We start from the raw sequence: 18,553 nt of genomic DNA, 5'->3' as shown, positions 1-18,553 counted from the left end.
TTAAAAACAAACTTGCCGCATTATATCAGAACCCATTTTTAATAAAAAAGTCGTGATTAGAATTTTGAAAACTATTTTAAAACCAAATAAAACTTGTGCAATTTTACCACTGACACAATATTCAAAATAGTACAAGAGGTTTTTTCACAGTTTTTTCAAACAGTACACTCACTCTATAAACTTGTTAGATGCACAGAGTTTTTGGAAGAACGTACCACACAGGATGAACAAGAAAAAGAAATTAGAGACTATCACTATTATAATAATCACAGGGGATGTTCAGGAACGGATTGCGTTTATCGATAAGTCAGATGTAGTTGTAGAATCGACACATACATAAGCATTGTACACACACATATATTTGTGCGCTGCTGCGACAGCGCTTTTTCTCGTTTGGCTTAGTTATAAATTGGCACTCAACTGATTCAGTAGCGAAGAAATACAAAGTGAAGTTATCCAACTTAGTTTCAAGGTACAGTCCACTGCTAGACCAAATCATAATTTGGTCCTTCGAGCCGGATCAGGGAATCGGTTTTTCGATCGAATAAAGTGCTTTTCGTTCGAATTTCTTTGATCTATTGGAAATTATTACTCTGGAGGATTATTACTCTGGAATATTTCTGTAAAATGGAAGAACTAAAGGCATTGGTGGGTCGACGGAGCCGACTCAAGGCCAGCATAACAAGAATTCTGGATTGGTCGGAACGAACCCAAACTACATCAACTACTGAGGTAGCCGCTCGGATGGATCAACTCCAGTCCGTGTGGAAGGAATTTAATGGAATCGGGGATTCCATAGCCCTTCTGGAAGATGTGGACGGCTATGTGGATCCAGAGATCGATCACGTGACCTACGAAGAGAAGTACTTGAAGGCATATTCTTTACTTCTGGGAAAAAAACGGCTAGTTCAACAACAAGCATCATTGTCTGGCGACGGCGATGGCGCCATGGGTCTGCACGCATATAACGACGACATCGTTCATCTGCTGCAACAACAACAACAACTCTTTGAACAGTTAGCTGCAAATCAGAGCAGTTCAAACTTGTCGATGCCCGCTCGCAATGAGATGGCTGCTTCGGGTTCGACTTCGGGAAACGGCACGACGGCATTCGTGCATGGCGGCGAATTGCCAAAAATTCAATTAAACGGTTCGCTGGACTCTACACAGAGTGGCCAGCTTTTCAAGATATCTATGAGAGCACGATACACAACAAAAGGGAGTTAACCAACACTCAAAAGTTCCATCATTTAAAAACACTGCTCGTCGATGATGCTGCCAACTTGGTGCGGCACCTGGCGATAACTGACACGGCTTACAACACTGCTTGGGAACGCTTAAAGGAAAGATACAATAGGCCACGCCATATTGTGAACTCATTTTTGGAGAAATTTATGGGTCTACCAACGACAAACAAAATTGATGTGTCCATCTTACGCAAGGTATCAGATGGCACAAATGAGATTGTTCGCGGTCTGGATGCGATCAATCATACAGGACGGGACTGCTGGATACAATATCTGGTATTGGAAAAGCTTGACGCTGATACACGGCGCAGGTGGATTGAGCGCAGCATGGGCAACGAGGCGCCCACACTGGAGGAATTCTTCAAGTTCTTAGATGATCGTTGTGAGGAATTAGAGCTCAGCAAACGGGAGATTGCGTTCGGAGGCAAAATGCCGGCGCAAATCACACACACAAAACGGGTCACACATTCGATGGTTGCAGTTCAAGCTGGCAGCTGCACCAAATGTCAGGCGACGGATCATAAGTTGTATGGCTGTCAACAATTCATGGATTTAACACTTGCAGAACGTCGTATGTTCATCAGGGAAAAGGCTTTATGTTATAATTGCCTGAAATCAGGGCATATGGTCAAAAACTGTCCATCATCATTCTCATGCAAATATTGTAAAGGTAAGCACCATTCTCTGATCCATGATCCAGGTAACTCAATGGCTTTAAGGAACTTGCAACAAGGAAAAAGGGAGAATCAGCGTAGTCCAAACGCTTCTCATCACGATTTGTCTACAACAAGTCTAGTGGCTCATAATGGGAGTGCACCAGCAACGGTTTGTTCACAAAGCTCTGCGAAATTGAAAACAGGAAAAAGTTTAAATCGAAGCATATTGCCTACTGCAACGGTTTATGTTCAAAAGGTAAATGAGACTACATTACATGTCGTATCTTACTAGATACTGGGTCGGAACTTTCATATGTATCAGAACGATGCATACAAGCACTTGGATTGCCACGGTCGGCATCATCCATTTTGGTCACAGGAATCTCTTCGGTTCAGGCTGACACCACAAGGGAAGCAGCACGCTTCAGATAAAGTCAAGGTAATCAAACAATCACTTAACGGTACAGGCTCATGTTCTTGGCAAAATCACATCAACACTGGAAAGGCAAAACATTGACGCATCGGCACTTGATGTCTTTAGCGATCTTCAACTCGCTGCCTCGGAATTCACCACAAGCGCTCCAATTGATGTTCTTTTGGGCGGTGAACACATTTGGTCTACAATCACAGGGAAAAAGTTGTACGACAATACGGGCAAACTCATTGCAATATCATCGATTTTCGGATGGGTCATCAGCTCTATAACGATGCCCAAGCTAACAACGCTTTCGCTTTGACATCATACATTGATGTTAACGTTTCGCTCCAGAGGTTTTGGGAGCTAGAGGACATCAGTTCCACAACCAAATTGGAACCTGATGATGAGCAGGTGCAGAAACACTTTCTCGCTACGCACACTCGAGATGAAAAGGGGAAGTACATCGTGGAACTTCCATTCAAGGTCACTAATCCTGAATTTGGGGATACTCTACAAGGAGCTCTTAATCGTTTCCAATCGGTGGAACGACGCCTACAACAAGATGCAAATCTAAGAGCAAAATATGTCAACTTTATGAGGGAATACTTCGATTTGGGGCATATGCGCGAACTGCCACCAGATGAAGTCAACAATGCACAACGGTTTTATCTACCACATCACCCGGTTTTGGTCGGAAGCTGAGAGTAGTTTTCGACGGATCATTTTGCGACACCAAAGGCAAATCACTAAACGATTATCTCTTTACAGGGCCTAGCATTCAACGCGATCTATTTGCTGTCTGCTTGCGCTTTCGGATGTATAAATTTGTATTCTCAGCCGACATAGTCAAGATGTTTCGGCAGATTTGGGTGAATGACAAACACCGCAACTTCCAGAGAATTGTCTGGAGAGAAAGGCCATCGTATCCAATCAAACACTTTCAACTATGCACCGTCACTTATGGCACCTCATGTGCACCATTCCTGGCTGTTAGGGTATTAGAGCAACTGGCTACTGATCATCAGCAGGAATTCCCGAATGCTGCAAGAATCTTACAAGAGGATTTTTATGTCGACGATGTGCTCACTGGGTCAAACAGTGAGGAGGAACTGATACAAAATCGAAAGGAACTTATTCAACTTATGTCCTGTGCTAATTTGGAGCTTGGGAAATGGGTATCAAACACACCTCGCATACCAACAGAAGGAACTGATTCTACACAATCATCTCCAGTCAAGGTTCTTGGACTTTACTGGCAACCTGGTCTTGATACATTGTCTTATAATGTTGGTCTAAAAGGAAATGTCGATTGTACAAAACGACAAGTTTTATCGGATGTCTCGCGTATCTTCGATCCACTTGGGCTTTTGGCACCAATTGTGGTCCAATTCAAAATACTCTTTCAACAATTATGGCTTCTCGATTTGGGATGGGATGACAAACTCCCTAAGCAACTAGCATTCAAATACCCCGGTTGGTTGTCAACGACACCGACAACATTGAATTGCATGGATTCTCCGATGCATCTACGAAGGCATACGCTGCTGTAGTGTACAGCAGAGTAATCAACAAGGATGGCTCGATTTCTACATCGATTATGGCTGCGAAGTCTAGGGTGGCTCCGCTAAAGCAGCAATCTCTGCCCCGCCTAGAGCTTTGCGCGGCACTTCTCCTAAGTCAACTCATACGTTCGATAAAGGCGGCACTTCGACATCAAAAGGTCACGGTTTTTGCATGGTGCGATTCCACAATCGTTCTCTATTGGCTATCATACGCACCCTCTCGACTAAAGACATTTGTTGGGAACCGAACTTCGGAATTCTGGACACCATTCCAAGGCATTATTGGCGTCATGTGGACTCCAAATCAAATCCAGCTGATTGCGCATCCAGAGGTCTCATGGCTGCAGACCTAAAGGACTTTCAGTTATGGTGGAATGGCCCGTCATGGATACGTGACGCGGATCAGTTTCTGGTAAGGTTAAACAACTCACAAGTCTGTTTGAATATTTCAGAAAAGAACTAGAAAAGGAAGTCAAAAGCAATTTTCTGACTGCATTAGTAGAGGCAGCTCCTGATCATCCACTTGATCATCTTGTTCAACGAGTATCTTCATGGTTGACGCTCGTTCACACGGTTGGCTATGTCCTTCGCTTTCTACGGTGCACGAAGGGTCCATTTGGGGACAAGGGCTCAAACTGTCTTACGTTTGAGGAAATCACCGCGGCACGCATTGTATGCTTGCGCCACGCGCAAACCTGCTTTCAGGATGAATATCAATTGCTACTCGCAAATAAACCATTGCGAAGTCGATCTCAGCTGGCTAAACTCTCGCCAATGATCGACAAGGACGGACTAGTCAGGGTTGGAGGACGCTTGCACCACTCGCAATTGTCCACAGAGGCGAAACATCCAGTTTTGCTACCGAAATCTCATCGCATCACCAAGCTGATACTTGAATACGAACACAGGGTCAACCTGCACCCTGGCGTCTCATCACTCTTTGTTATGGTACGTCAAACATTCTGGATATTTGGCGCAAGGAACTTGATAAGGAAAGTCACACACGACTGTTTGGCTTGTTTTCGACAGCGGCATCATACATCACAACAAAGGATGGCTGATCTACCCAGCATTCGTGTCACTCAGGCACTTCCATTTGTAAACACTGGATGTGACTATGCTGGTCCAATCCTTCTTAAGGATGAAAAGGGCCGCAAACCGCGCATTGGTAAGGGCTACATATGCCTATTTGTTTGTCTGGTCACATCGGCAATCCATCTGGAACTTGTAACGGACTTGAGCACCGACTCATTCTTGGCCGCGCTAAGACGTTTCGTCTCTTTGCGTGGCAAGTGCAACAAAATCTATAGCGACAACGGAACGAATTTCATTGGAGCTAAACGCTATCTTGATGAAATGCAGAAGCTGCTGGCATCTCAACCACACATCGAAAAGGTTAGGAATGCTCTGGCGAATGATGGCATTCAATGGGTATTCATTCCACCACATGCTCCTCATTGGGGAGGAAAATGGGAATCTGCAGTCAGATGCGTAAAGCTGCATATTCGCTGAGTCATTGGGAAATCTACTCTCACCTACGAGCAGATGCGAACTCTACTTGCACAAGTCAGTGCGGTGGTCAACTCACGACCCTTGTGCTACAACTCGGACACAGATATCAATTATTTGTCGCCAGCACATTTCTTGATCGGCATGCCTCTCACAACTATACAGAGGCAGACTTAGGCCACATCCCCGTGGGCCGACTTGGGTACTGGCAAAGTATCCAATCTATGATGCAAGGTTTCTGGAAGCAATGGCATCAGGAGTATCTTACCACATTGCAACAGCGTCCAAAGTGGACCACTACAACACCAAATATAGCAGTGGGAGATGTGGTGCTTGTAAAGGAATCGAACACCCCACCAGCTCACTGGCATCTGGCGCTGGTTCTCGAAGCCTACCCAGGCAAGGATCAATTGGTTCGAGCGGTTAGACTCAAGACCTCTTCGGGAGAATTAACTCGGCCAATCACCAAGGTTGCGGTATTGCCCCGTTCAGAAACTGTGTTTCAGGGCGGGCCGGGATGTTCAGGAACGGATTGCGTTTATCGATAAGTCAGATGTAGTTGTAAGAATCGACACATACATAAGCATTGTACACACACATATATTTGTGGGCTGCTGCGACAACGCTTTTTTTTTTAGTTTGGTTTAGTAATAAATTGGCACTCAACTGATTCAGTAGCGAAGAAATACAAGTGAAGTTATCCAACTTAGTTTCAAGGTACAGTTTCAGGTACAGTCCACTGCTGGACCAAATCAGGGGAATTGATGAAACTCTAGCCCATTTAAAAAGAACAATATAATTTGGAGCTTGGGAAATGGGTATCAAACACACCTCGCATACCAACAGAAGGAACTGATTCTACACAATCATCTCCAGTCAAGGTTCTTGGACTTTACTGGCAACCTGGTCTTGATACATTGTCTTATAATGTTGGTCTAAAAGGAAATGTCGATTGTACAAAACGACAAGTTTTATCGGATGTCTCGCGTATCTTCGATCCACTTGGGCTTTTGGCACCAATTGTGGTCCAATTCAAAATACTCTTTCAACAATTATGGCTTCTCGATTTGGTATGGGATGACAAACTCCCTAAGCAACTAGCGGATACTTGGCTCAAATGGCGAGCAGATTTGGATATGCTACAACACATTCAAATACCCCGGTTGGTTGTCAACGACACCGACAACATTGAATTGCATGGATTCTCCGATGCATCTACGAAGGCATACGCTGCTGTAGTGTACAGCAGAGTAATCAACAAGGATGGCTCGATTTCTACATCGATTATGGCTGCGAAGTCTAGGGTGGCTCCGCTAAAGCAGCAATCTCTGCCCCGCTAGAGCTTTGCGCGGCACTTCTCCTAAGTCAACTCATACGTTCGATAAAGGCGGCACTTCGACATCAAAAGGTCACGGTTTTTGCATGGTGCGATTCCACAATCGTTCTCTATTGGCTATCATACGCACCCTCTCGACTAAAGACATTTGTTGGGAACCGAACTTCGGAAATTCTGGACACCATTCCAAGGCATTATTGGCGTCATGTGGACTCCAAATCAAATCCAGCTGATTGCGCATCCAGAGGTCTCATGGCTGCAGACCTAAAGGACTTTCAGTTATGGTGGAATGGCCCGTCATGGATACGTGACGCGGATCAGTTTCTGGTAAGGTTATACAACTCACAAGTCTGTTTGAATATTTCAGAAAAGAACTAGAAAAGGAAGTCAAAAGCAATTGTCTGACTGCATTAGTAGAGGCAGCTCCTGATCATCCACTTGATCATCTTGTTCAACGAGTATCTTCATGGTTGACGCTCGTTCACACGGTTGGCTATGTCCTTCGCTTTCTACGGTGCACGAAGGGTCCATTTGGGGACAAGGGCTCAAACTGTCTTACGTTTGAGGAAATCACCGCGGCACGCATTGTATGCTTGCGCCACGCGCAAACCTGCTTTCAGGATGAATATCAATTGCTACTCGCAAATAAACCATTGCGAAGTCGATCTCAGCTGGCTAAACTCTCGCCAATGATCGACAAGGACGGACTAGTCAGGGTTGGAGGACGCTTGCACCACTCGCAATTGTCCACAGAGGCGAAACATCCAGTTTTGCTACCGAAATCTCATCGCATCACCAAGCTGATACTTGAATACGAACACAGGGTCAACCTGCACCCTGGCGTCTCATCACTCTTTGTTATGGTACGTCAAACATTCTGGATATTTGGCGCAAGGAACTTGATAAGGAAAGTCACACACGACTGTTTGGCTTGTTTTCGACAGCGGCATCATACATCACAACAAAGGATGGCTGATCTACCCAGCATTCGTGTCACTCAGGCACTTCCATTTGTAAACACTGGATGTGACTATGCTGGTCCAATCCTTCTTAAGGATGGAAAGGGGCGCAAACCGCGCATTGGTAAGGGCTACATATGCCTATTTGTTTGTCTGGTCACATCGGCAATCCATCTGGAACTTGTAACGGACTTGAGCACCGACTCATTCTTGGCCGCGCTAAGACGTTTCGTCTCTTTGCGTGGCAAGTGCAACAAAATCTATAGCGACAACGGAACGAATTTCATTGGAGCTAAACGCTCTCTTGATGAAATGCAGAAGCTGCTGGCATCTCAACCACACATCGAAAAGGTTAGGAATGCTCTGGCGAATGATGGCATTCAATGGGTATTCATTCCACCACATGCTCCTCATTGGGGAGGAAAATGGGAATCTGCAGTCAGATGCGTAAAGCTGCATATTCGCTGAGTCATTGGGAAATCTACTCTCACCTACGAGCAGATGCGAACTCTACTTGCACAAGTCAGTGCGGTGGTCAACTCACGACCCTTGTGCTACAACTCGGACACAGATATCAATTATTTGTCGCCAGCACATTTCTTGATCGGCATGCCTCTCACAACTATACCAGAGGCAGACTTAGGCCACATCCCGTGGGCCGACTTGGGTACGTGCAAAGTATCCAATCTATGATGCAAGGTTTCTGGAAGCAATGGCATCAGGAGTATCTTACCACATTGCAACAGCGTCCAAAGTGGACCACTACAACACCAAATATAGCAGTGGGAGATGTGGTGCTTGTAAAGGAATCGAACACCCCACCAGCTCACTGGCATCTGGCGCTGGTTCTCGAAGCCTACCCAGGCAAGGATCAATTGGTTCGAGCGGTTAGACTCAAGACCTCTTCGGGAGAATTAACTCGGCCAATCACCAAGGTTGCGGTATTGCCCCGTTCAGAAACTGTGTTTCAGGGCGGGCCGGGATGTTCAGGAACGGATTGCGTTTATCGATAAGTCAGATGTAGTTGTAAGAATCGACACATACATAAGCATTGTACACACACATATATTTGTGGGCTGCTGCGACAACGCTTTTTTTTTAGTTTGGTTTAGTAATAAATTGGCACTCAACTGATTCAGTAGCGAAGAAATACAAAGTGAAGTTATCCAACTTAGTTTCAAGGTACAGTTTTCAGGTACAGTCCACTGCTGGACCAAATCAGGGGAATTGATGAAACTCTAGCCCATTTAAAAAGAACAATATAATTTGGAGCTTGGGAAATGGGTATCAAACACACCTCGCATACCAACAGAAGGAACTGATTCTACACAATCATCTCCAGTCAAGGTTCTTGGACTTTACTGGCAACCTGGTCTTGATACATTGTCTTATAATGTTGGTCTAAAAGGAAATGTCGATTGTACAAAACGACAAGTTTTATCGGATGTCTCGCGTATCTTCGATCCACTTGGGCTTTTGGCACCAATTGTGGTCCAATTCAAAATACTCTTTCAACAATTATGGCTTCTCGATTTGGGATGGGATGACAAACTCCCTAAGCAACTAGCGGATACTTGGCTCAAATGGCGAGCAGATTTGGATATGCTACAACACATTCAAATACCCCGGTTGGTTGTCAACGACACCGACAACATTGAATTGCATGGATTCTCCGATGCATCTACGAAGGCATACGCTGCTGTAGTGTACAGCAGAGTAATCAACAAGGATGGCTCGATTTCTACATCGATTATGGCTGCGAAGTCTAGGGTGGCTCCGCTAAAGCAGCAATCTCTGCCCCGCCTAGAGCTTTGCGCGGCACTTCTCCTAAGTCAACTCATACGTTCGATAAAGGCGGCACTTCGACATCAAAAGGTCACGGTTTTTGCATGGTGCGATTCCACAATCGTTCTCTATTGGCTATCATACGCACCCTCTCGACTAAAGACATTTGTTGGGAACCGAACTTCGGAAATTCTGGACACCATTCCAAGGCATTATTGGCGTCACGTGGACTCCAAATCAAATCCAGCTGATTGCGCATCCAGAGGTCTCATGGCTGCAGACCTAAAGGACTTTCAGTTATGGTGGAATGGCCCGTCATGGATACGTGACGCGGATCAGTTTCTGGTAAGGTTATACAACTCACAAGTCTGTTTGAATATTTCAGAAAAGAACTAAAAAAGGAAGTCAAAAGCAATTGTCTGACTGCATTAGTAGAGGCAGCTCCTGATCATCCACTTGATCATCTTGTTCAACGAGTATCTTCATGGTTGACGCTCGTTCACACGGTTGGCTATGTCCTTCGCTTTCTACGGTGCACGAAGGGTCCATTTGGGGACAAGGGCTCAAACTGTCTTACGTTTGAGGAAATCACCGCGGCACGCATTGTATGCTTGCGCCACGCGCAAACCTGCTTTCAGGATGAATATCAATTGCTACTCGCAAATAAACCATTGCGAAGTCGATCTCAGCTGGCTAAACTCTCGCCAATGATCGACAAGGACGGACTAGTCAGGGTTGGAGGACGCTTGCACCACTCGCAATTGTCCACAGAGGCGAAACATCCAGTTTTGCTACCGAAATCTCATCGCATCACCAAGCTGATACTTGAATACGAACACAGGGTCAACCTGCACCCTGGCGTCTCATCACTCTTTGTTATGGTACGTCAAACATTCTGGATATTTGGCGCAAGGAACTTGATAAGGAAAGTCACACACGACTGTTTGGCTTGTTTTCGACAGCGGCATCATACATCACAACAAAGGATGGCTGATCTACCCAGCATTCGTGTCACTCAGGCACTTCCATTTGTAAACACTGGATGTGACTATGCTGGTCCAATCCTTCTTAAGGATGGAAAGGGGCGCAAACCGCGCATTGGTAAGGGCTACATATGCCTATTTGTTTGTCTGGTCACATCGGCAATCCATCTGGAACTTGTAACGGACTTGAGCACCGACTCATTCTTGGCCGCGCTAAGACGTTTCGTCTCTTTGCGTGGCAAGTGCAACAAAATCTATAGCGACAACGGAACGAATTTCATTGGAGCTAAACGCTATCTTGATGAAATGCAGAAGCTGCTGGCATCTCAACCACACATCGAAAAGGTTAGGAATGCTCTGGCGAATGATGGCATTCAATGGGTATTCATTCCACCACATGCTCCTCATTGGGAGGAAAATGGGAATCTGCAGTCAGATGCGTAAAGCTGCATATTCGCTGAGTCATTGGGAAATCTACTCTCACCTACGAGCAGATGCGAACTCTACTTGCACAAGTCAGTGCGGTGGTCAACTCACGACCCTTGTGCTACAACTCGGACACAGATATCAATTATTTGTCGCCAGCACATTTCTTGATCGGCATGCCTCTCACAACTATACCAGAGGCAGACTTAGGCCACATCCCCGTGGGCCGACTTGGGTACGTGCAAAGTATCCAATCTATGATGCAAGGTTTCTGGAAGCAATGGCATCAGGAGTATCTTACCACATTGCAACAGCGTCCAAAGTGGACCACTACAACACCAAATATAGCAGTGGGAGATGTGGTGCTTGTAAAGGAATCGAACACCCCACCAGCTCACTGGCATCTGGCGCTGGTTCTCGAAGCCTACCCAGGCAAGGATCAATTGGTTCGAGCGGTTAGACTCAAGACCTCTTCGGGAGAATTAACTCGGCCAATCACCAAGGTTGCGGTATTGCCCCGTTCAGAAACTGTGTTTCAGGGCGGGCCGGGATGTTCAGGAACGGATTGCGTTTATCGATAAGTCAGATGTAGTTGTAAGAATCGACACATACATAAGCATTGTACACACACATATATTTGTGGGCTGCTGCGACAACGCTTTTTTTTTTAGTTTGGTTTAGTAATAAATTGGCACTCAACTGATTCAGTAGCGAAGAAATACAAAGTGAAGTTATCCAACTTAGTTTCAAGGTACAGTTTTCAGGTACAGTCCACTGCTGGACCAAATCAGGGGAATTGATGAAACTCTAGCCCATTTAAAAAGAACAATATAATTTGGAGCTTGGGAAATGGGTATCAAACACACCTCGCATACCAACAGAAGGAACTGATTCTACACAATCATCTCCAGTCAAGGTTCTTGGACTTTACTGGCAACCTGGTCTTGATACATTGTCTTATAATGTTGGTCTAAAAGGAAATGTCGATTGTACAAAACGACAAGTTTTATCGGATGTCTCGCGTATCTTCGATCCACTTGGGCTTTTGGCACCAATTGTGGTCCAATTCAAAATACTCTTTCAACAATTATGGCTTCTCGATTTGGGATGGGATGACAAACTCCCTAAGCAACTAGCGGATACTTGGCTCAAATGGCGAGCAGATTTGGATATGCTACAACACATTCAAATACCCCGGTTGGTTGTCAACGACACCGACAACATTGAATTGCATGGATTCTCCGATGCATCTACGAAGGCATACGCTGCTGTAGTGTACAGCAGAGTAATCAACAAGGATGGCTCGATTTCTACATCGATTATGGCTGCGAAGTCTAGGGTGGCTCCGCTAAAGCAGCAATCTCTGCCCCGCCTAGAGCTTTGCGCGGCACTTCTCCTAAGTCAACTCATACGTTCGATAAAGGCGGCACTTCGACATCAAAAGGTCACGGTTTTTGCATGGTGCGATTCCACAATCGTTCTCTATTGGCTATCATACGCACCCTCTCGACTAAAGACATTTGTTGGGAACCGAACTTCGGAAATTCTGGACACCATTCCAAGGCACTATTGGCGTCATGTGGACTCCAAATCAAATCCAGCTGATTGCGCATCCAGAGGTCTCATGGCTGCAGACCTAAAGGACTTTCAGTTATGGTGGAATGGCCCGTCATGGATACGTGACGCGGATCAGTTTCTGGTAAGGTTAAACAACTCACAAGTCTGTTTGAATATTTCAGAAAAGAACTAGAAAAGGAAGTCAAAAGCAATTGTCTGACTGCATTAGTAGAGGCAGCTCCTGATCATCCACTTGATCATCTTGTTCAACGAGTATCTTCATGGTTGACGCTCGTTCACACGGTTGGCTATGTCCTTCGCTTTCTACGGTGCACGAAGGGTCCATTTGGGGACAAGGGCTCAAACTGTCTTACGTTTGAGGAAATCACCGCGGCACGCATTGTATGCTTGCGCCACGCGCAAACCTGCTTTCAGGATGAATATCAATTGCTACTCGCAAATAAACCATTGCGAAGTCGATCTCAGCTGGCTAAACTCTCGCCAATGATCGACAAGGACGGACTAGTCAGGGTTGGAGGACGCTTGCACCACTCGCAATTGTCCACAGAGGCGAAACATCCAGTTTTGCTACCGAAATCTCATCGCATCACCAAGCTGATACTTGAATACGAACACAGGGTCAACCTGCACCCTGGCGTCTCATCACTCTTTGTTATGGTACGTCAAACATTCTGGATATTTGGCGCAAGGAACTTGATAAGGAAAGTCACACACGACTGTTTGGCTTGTTTTCGACAGCGGCATCATACATCACAACAAAGGATGGCTGATCTACCCAGCATTCGTGTCACTCAGGCACTTCCATTTGTAAACACTGGATGTGACTATGCTGGTCCAATCCTTCTTAAGGATGGAAAGGGGCGCAAACCGCGCATTGGTAAGGGCTACATATGCCTATTTGTTTGTCTGGTCACATCGGCAATCCATCTGGAACTTGTAACGGACTTGAGCACCGACTCATTCTTGGCCGCGCTAACACGTTTCGTCTCTTTGCGTGGCAAGTGCAACAAAATCTATAGCGACAACGGAACGAATTTCATTGGAGCTAAACGCTCTCTTGATGAAATGCAGAAGCTGCTGGCATCTCAACCACACATCGAAAAGGTTAGGAATGCTCTGGCGAATGATGGCATTCAATGGGTATTCATTCCACCACATGCTCCTCATTGGGGAGGAAAATGGGAATCTGCAGTCAGATGCGTAAAGCTGCATATTCGCTGAGTCATTGGGAAATCTACTCTCACCTACGAGCAGATGCGAACTCTACTTGCACAAGTCAGTGCGGTGGTCAACTCACGACCCTTGTGCTACAACTCGGACACAGATATCAATTATTTGTCGCCAGCACATTTCTTGATCGGCATGCCTCTCACAACTATACCAGAGGCAGACTTAGGCCACATCCCCGTGGGCCGACTTGGGTACGTGCAAAGTATCCAATCTATGATGCAAGGTTTCTGGAAGCAATGGCATCAGGAGTATCTTACCACATTGCAACAGCGTCCAAAGTGGACCACTACAACACCAAATATAGCAGTGGGAGATGTGGTGCTTGTAAAGGAATCGAACACCCCACCAGCTCACTGGCATCTGGCGCTGGTTCTCGAAGCCTACCCAGGCAAGGATCAATTGGTTCGAGCGGTTAGACTCAAGACCTCTTCGGGAGAATTAACTCGGCCAATCACCAAGGTTGCGGTATTGCCCCGTTCAGAAACTGTGTTTCAGGGCGGGCCGGGATGTTCAGGAACGGATTGCGTTTATCGATAAGTCAGATGTAGTTGTAAGAATCGACACATACATAAGCATTGTACACACACATATATTTGTGGGCTGCTGCGACAACGCTTTTTTTTTTAGTTTGGTTTAGTAATAAATTGGCACTCAACTGATAGCGAAGAAATACAAAGTGAAGTTATCCAACTTAGTTTCAAGGTACAGTTTTCAGGTACAGTCCACTGCTGGACCAAATCAGGGGAATTGATGAAACTCTAGCCCATTTAAAAAGAACAATATATTTTCCACATATGAAGCAAAAAATTACAAAAACAATAAACAATTGTGACTTATGCCAAACCCTGAAATACGATAGACATCCGCAAAAAGTTCCCTATCAGGAAACAGAGGTTCCAAAACTCCCATTAGACATAATTCATATCGATTTGTACACCATTAACCATCAAAATGTTTTAACAATAATAGACAAGTTTTCAAAATTTGCTGCTGGGTACACTATACCAGCAAGAGATAGCCTAAATATAGTAAAATCAATCAGACATTTTACTCATGGCATACCTAAAAAGATTGTTTGTGACCAGGGTGCAGAGTTCGCAGGAAATCTTTTCATTGATTTTCGCACTCAATACAATATCACCAGACATGTCACATCTTTTCAACAGTCTTCAAGTAACGCCCCTGTTGAACGATTTCATTCGTCTTTAACAGAAATTTACAGACTAATAATGGAAAAGAGGAAAACTGAAAAAACTCCCACAATACATGACGATATCCTCGCTGAAGCATTGATCACTTACAACAATGCTATACACTCTGCAACTAATTTCACACCCTTTGAATTATCCTCGGGTCGAACCCACCTGTTTCAAAAGCATTAAAATTTACTAACGAACACGATTATTTACAAGACTTAGACCGTTATCAGAAAAAAATATACCCCAAGATTGCTCAACAAATATCTGATCAAAATAAAAAACGAACTTTAAAACTAAACGAAGAAAGGAATGATCCACCAGAAGTGGAAACTGACGAGACAGTATTCAGAAAAGAAAATAGAAGAAATAAATTGACTCCTCGCTTTTCAAAACATATTGTCACTAAAGATAAGAAAAAGCAAAAAATTCACAAGTCAAAAATAAAACGATTGACAAGAAAGCCTTAGCAAAAAACCAGGTATACATATATATAATATAAAATACAAAAACACAAGCAAACAAAAAATTATTAAATACGATTTTTCATACATACATACCTAATTATTGTAAACAACAACATACTTATTACACAAAAAGAATAAAAAAAAGAAAGGAATTTAGGGAAATTAAAGGGAGCATGAACAAACGAATAAACAATGTCAATCATCAATGAAACGTTAATAATAAAATAATTATAAGATTTTCAAACATTACCGATCAACCGATAATAACAAACAGAATATTATAAGTAATTTAAAAAAAAAAAAAAAAAAAAATAAAAAAAAAACTATAAAAGTAAGATCTATAAGGAATTAAGCACTGAACACAACGAAATCCATGTTCGTCAATATTTAAATAGAATTGGACTTAGCATTGATGTTATGTATAACCATTTAAATAATACTTCATTTTTTTTTTTTTGCTTAAAATTATCCCAAAATTTATTTTTTTTTCAACTAAAGAAGACAAGATCACAGAAATTTTAGCAAAACGAAATGTCACAATTTCATCGCAAGAACATTTATATAGATTACTTGAAATAGATATATTTGTAAACAAAACTAATGTAATATTTTACATAAAAATTCCAATGTTCAGAATTAAAGATTATAAATTCATTCATTATACCATTGCCAATGACAAGACTAAATATCTGAAAATACCTAAACATGTTATTTATAATAGATATAGTATTAAGCCTTTTAAAGATAAAATTATGTTTTTTGCCCCAACGTGGGATACAAATTATCTACAAGAAATCATCAATGGACAGAACAACCGGAAATTCTGGAACCAGAAAGGGAGTTTGTTTTGTTGGTGTTAAATAGACTTAAAACCTAGCATAGACAACCTCACCTGGAAGCAATCAAAGCGCAACTATATTTTAATCCTTTGAAGAGGATCAATTGTTCTCAAACCACCACCAGTCGCTACTAATTTCGTTCAGACCACCGCTATGGCCCTCACTTCAATCCAGTGGGGGAGGAGTTACCTACCCGGTCACCACACCAACGAATTCACCTTCAACTACACAAACCATGGACAACACATCAAAAAGGGCAACAAATAACACATATGTACATATATACGTACATACATATTTACATATTACATACAGGTTCACACATATTTATCCCACCAGTGCGGTCGCGTCCTGTAGTCGCTCCGTCTAACGAACCTGAATTCGTGTGTATACCCTGCAACTAATAAAAGGGAATACTAGTAGAGGCTCATTGAGGAGGTGTCGCTCACCTGGCACCAAAATCAGCTGAGCCCATCCACCGTGGTGGAGTGCAACCGGTAACGAAATATTCTGTTTGCCTTAAAAATTAGCCGTTCCAGTCGGAGTTGGGCGCTCCGCAAGGGGTGAGGGGTTCATATTTTCCCGCGCTTCTCTCGCCAAGGGTTGGAACTCCTGGAACTTTCTCCTCCTTTGCATTGTCGATCTCCTTTTGTTGCTGAACTTTCTAATACCAACTACCGCCGATAACAACAGCTGACAACTGCAGCTGCGCACCAGTGTTGGAAAGCAGCGCCCTATCTTGGTCACCAGAGGGCGCCCAAGCCCTGCTGGCCAGCCCCCGAAACATTGCATACTTTCGGGAACAGCATTTTGGCCGCCAAAATTAAATTGGAAATCGCCGACTGAACTACATATCTTCTTCCTTTCTCTAATTCTCTTTTTTCCCTTCGGGAAGCCCTAAATCCGCATAGCGTCTGTCCTCATATTGAGCGGCTTGTGGTCTGCGTCTGTGTCGCATCGGCCGGCAGCATATTAACGAACTTTCGTACCTGGCAGTAGGTATAAAATGCATCAAAGTTTATAAAAAATGGCTGGAAAAAACGAAATTACTCCAGGTGGCAGCCACAAAAGTGGAAATCCACCCGCGAATCAAACCGCGGCCGGGGCACGGATTCTGGAGGCCCCTACATCCATTAATATTACCAGGAAAACTACTGCATCGGTGGCACACTTGGCCGATGCAGCGGACAATGCAACAAGCAGTAATGGCTGTAAAATGCCAGCGGGAGCAACTGCCTTTTCTCGAAGCAGCTTAATGGCCAGAACGCCGCCAACAGCTACGCATTCGGCCCCGACGGCTTTAAACTTGAAGTCTCTGCCAGCTTTTACACCAGCAGCAGTCGTCACGGTAGAGGATACGCCAAAAAGAGGTCGTGAATTAAGTCCACCTGCCGACCAATCAGAAGCGGCACCAAAAAGGCCAAGAAGCGTCCAGACAGGTCTAAAAGAACAGATCACTGAACTCGGAGCACTTGTCGACCAAATAGCTGCAATGGTCGCTATTTCTGCACCAAGCCAGCATCCAACCGCAAATTGTGGCATGAAGGATGAATTGGCAAGAATGAAGACGGTTTTGGATGGTGTAAAAACCCAACTAGAAAGCAGACCTCGGGCCAATAAGCCAAAACAGAAGACGCGGCCACTGACGTTTGCGGCTGTTGTGGCCAAAAGTGCTACACCAAATGCTGCAGGTACAAGGCAAAAGGCAAAGGGTCGGGAAGCTGTCACACGGCCCAGCTTGGTGTTAAGACAGCCAACCACCCAAAATACATCTGCTGCAGAATCGGCTGAGGGTACCATCCCTTACAAAAAGTCGCCAACAAATGGGAAACGGTCAAAAGACCTAAACGAAAGAGTAGAAGACGGCCTGATGCTTTGATGGTGCAATGCAGTGACCCTGCAAACTATGCAAAAGTACTGGAGGCAGTCCAGACTGATCCTGCCATGCTCTCGCACAAGGAAGGAGTTTGCGGAGTGCGTCGAACAGCAGCAGGAGAACTTCTCCTGGAGATGAAAAAGCATGACGATGGCGGTACGCTAGTACTTCACAAGGCGTTGCAGCAAGCGCTTGGCGACGAAGGACGGGTCAAGCTTATCACTGAAAGGGTCACAGTCGAAATCAGGGATATACCGTTCTATTCCAAACTCGAGAATGTTCTTGATGCAGCCGTCAAATTAACGGAGGAAACTCTGCCAGAGGAATCGTTTCCCAAGATGCGGAAGGCATATAGGGGTACGCAAACTGCAACTATGCTGCTGAATGCCAATCAGGCATCGAAAATGATTGCTGCTAGAACGGTTCGCATTGGTCTTGCAGAATGCAGAATAAGAGCCAAGATAGAGCCAAGGAGGTGCTACAAAT

At 44.4% G+C, this 18,553-nt stretch overlaps 4 protein-coding genes across 4 annotated transcripts; all 4 read left to right on the top strand.

Annotated features, from left to right (window-relative positions):
- The first annotated feature begins 4,657 nt into the window (after positions 1 to 4,657).
- LOC124461977 lies at positions 4,658 to 5,395 on the top strand. The gene has a single exon (XM_047013378.1). The coding sequence runs from the start codon at positions 4,658 to 4,660 to the stop codon at positions 5,393 to 5,395; it is 738 nt and encodes a 245-aa protein (XP_046869334.1).
- Positions 5,396 to 7,417: 2,022 nt separating this feature from the next.
- On the top strand, positions 7,418 to 8,155 carry LOC124461976. The gene has a single exon (XM_047013377.1). It carries the CDS (start codon positions 7,418 to 7,420, stop codon positions 8,153 to 8,155), a length of 738 nt encoding a protein of 245 aa, XP_046869333.1.
- A 1,134-nt stretch (positions 8,156 to 9,289) lies between these two features.
- LOC124461975 lies at positions 9,290 to 11,462 on the top strand. Its single transcript, XM_047013376.1, has 4 exons — positions 9,290 to 9,817; positions 10,015 to 10,353; positions 10,435 to 10,800; positions 10,950 to 11,462. The coding sequence occupies exons 1-4, from the start codon at positions 9,290 to 9,292 to the stop codon at positions 11,460 to 11,462; spliced, it is 1,746 nt and encodes a 581-aa protein (XP_046869332.1).
- Positions 11,463 to 12,052: 590 nt separating this feature from the next.
- Positions 12,053 to 14,226, top strand: LOC124461974. Its single transcript, XM_047013375.1, has 4 exons — positions 12,053 to 12,580; positions 12,778 to 13,116; positions 13,198 to 13,563; positions 13,714 to 14,226. Exons 1-4 carry the CDS (start codon positions 12,053 to 12,055, stop codon positions 14,224 to 14,226), a joined length of 1,746 nt encoding a protein of 581 aa, XP_046869331.1.
- Positions 14,227 to 18,553: the final 4,327 nt, after the last annotated feature.

The sequence above is a fragment of the Drosophila willistoni genome, unplaced genomic scaffold, assembly GCF_018902025.1.
Source record: "Drosophila willistoni isolate 14030-0811.24 unplaced genomic scaffold, UCI_dwil_1.1 Seg786, whole genome shotgun sequence".
Lineage (NCBI taxonomy): Eukaryota > Metazoa > Arthropoda > Insecta > Diptera > Drosophilidae > Drosophila > Drosophila willistoni.
Note: the sequence above shows the minus strand (reverse complement) of the source record. Positions and strands in the feature narration are given on the sequence as shown.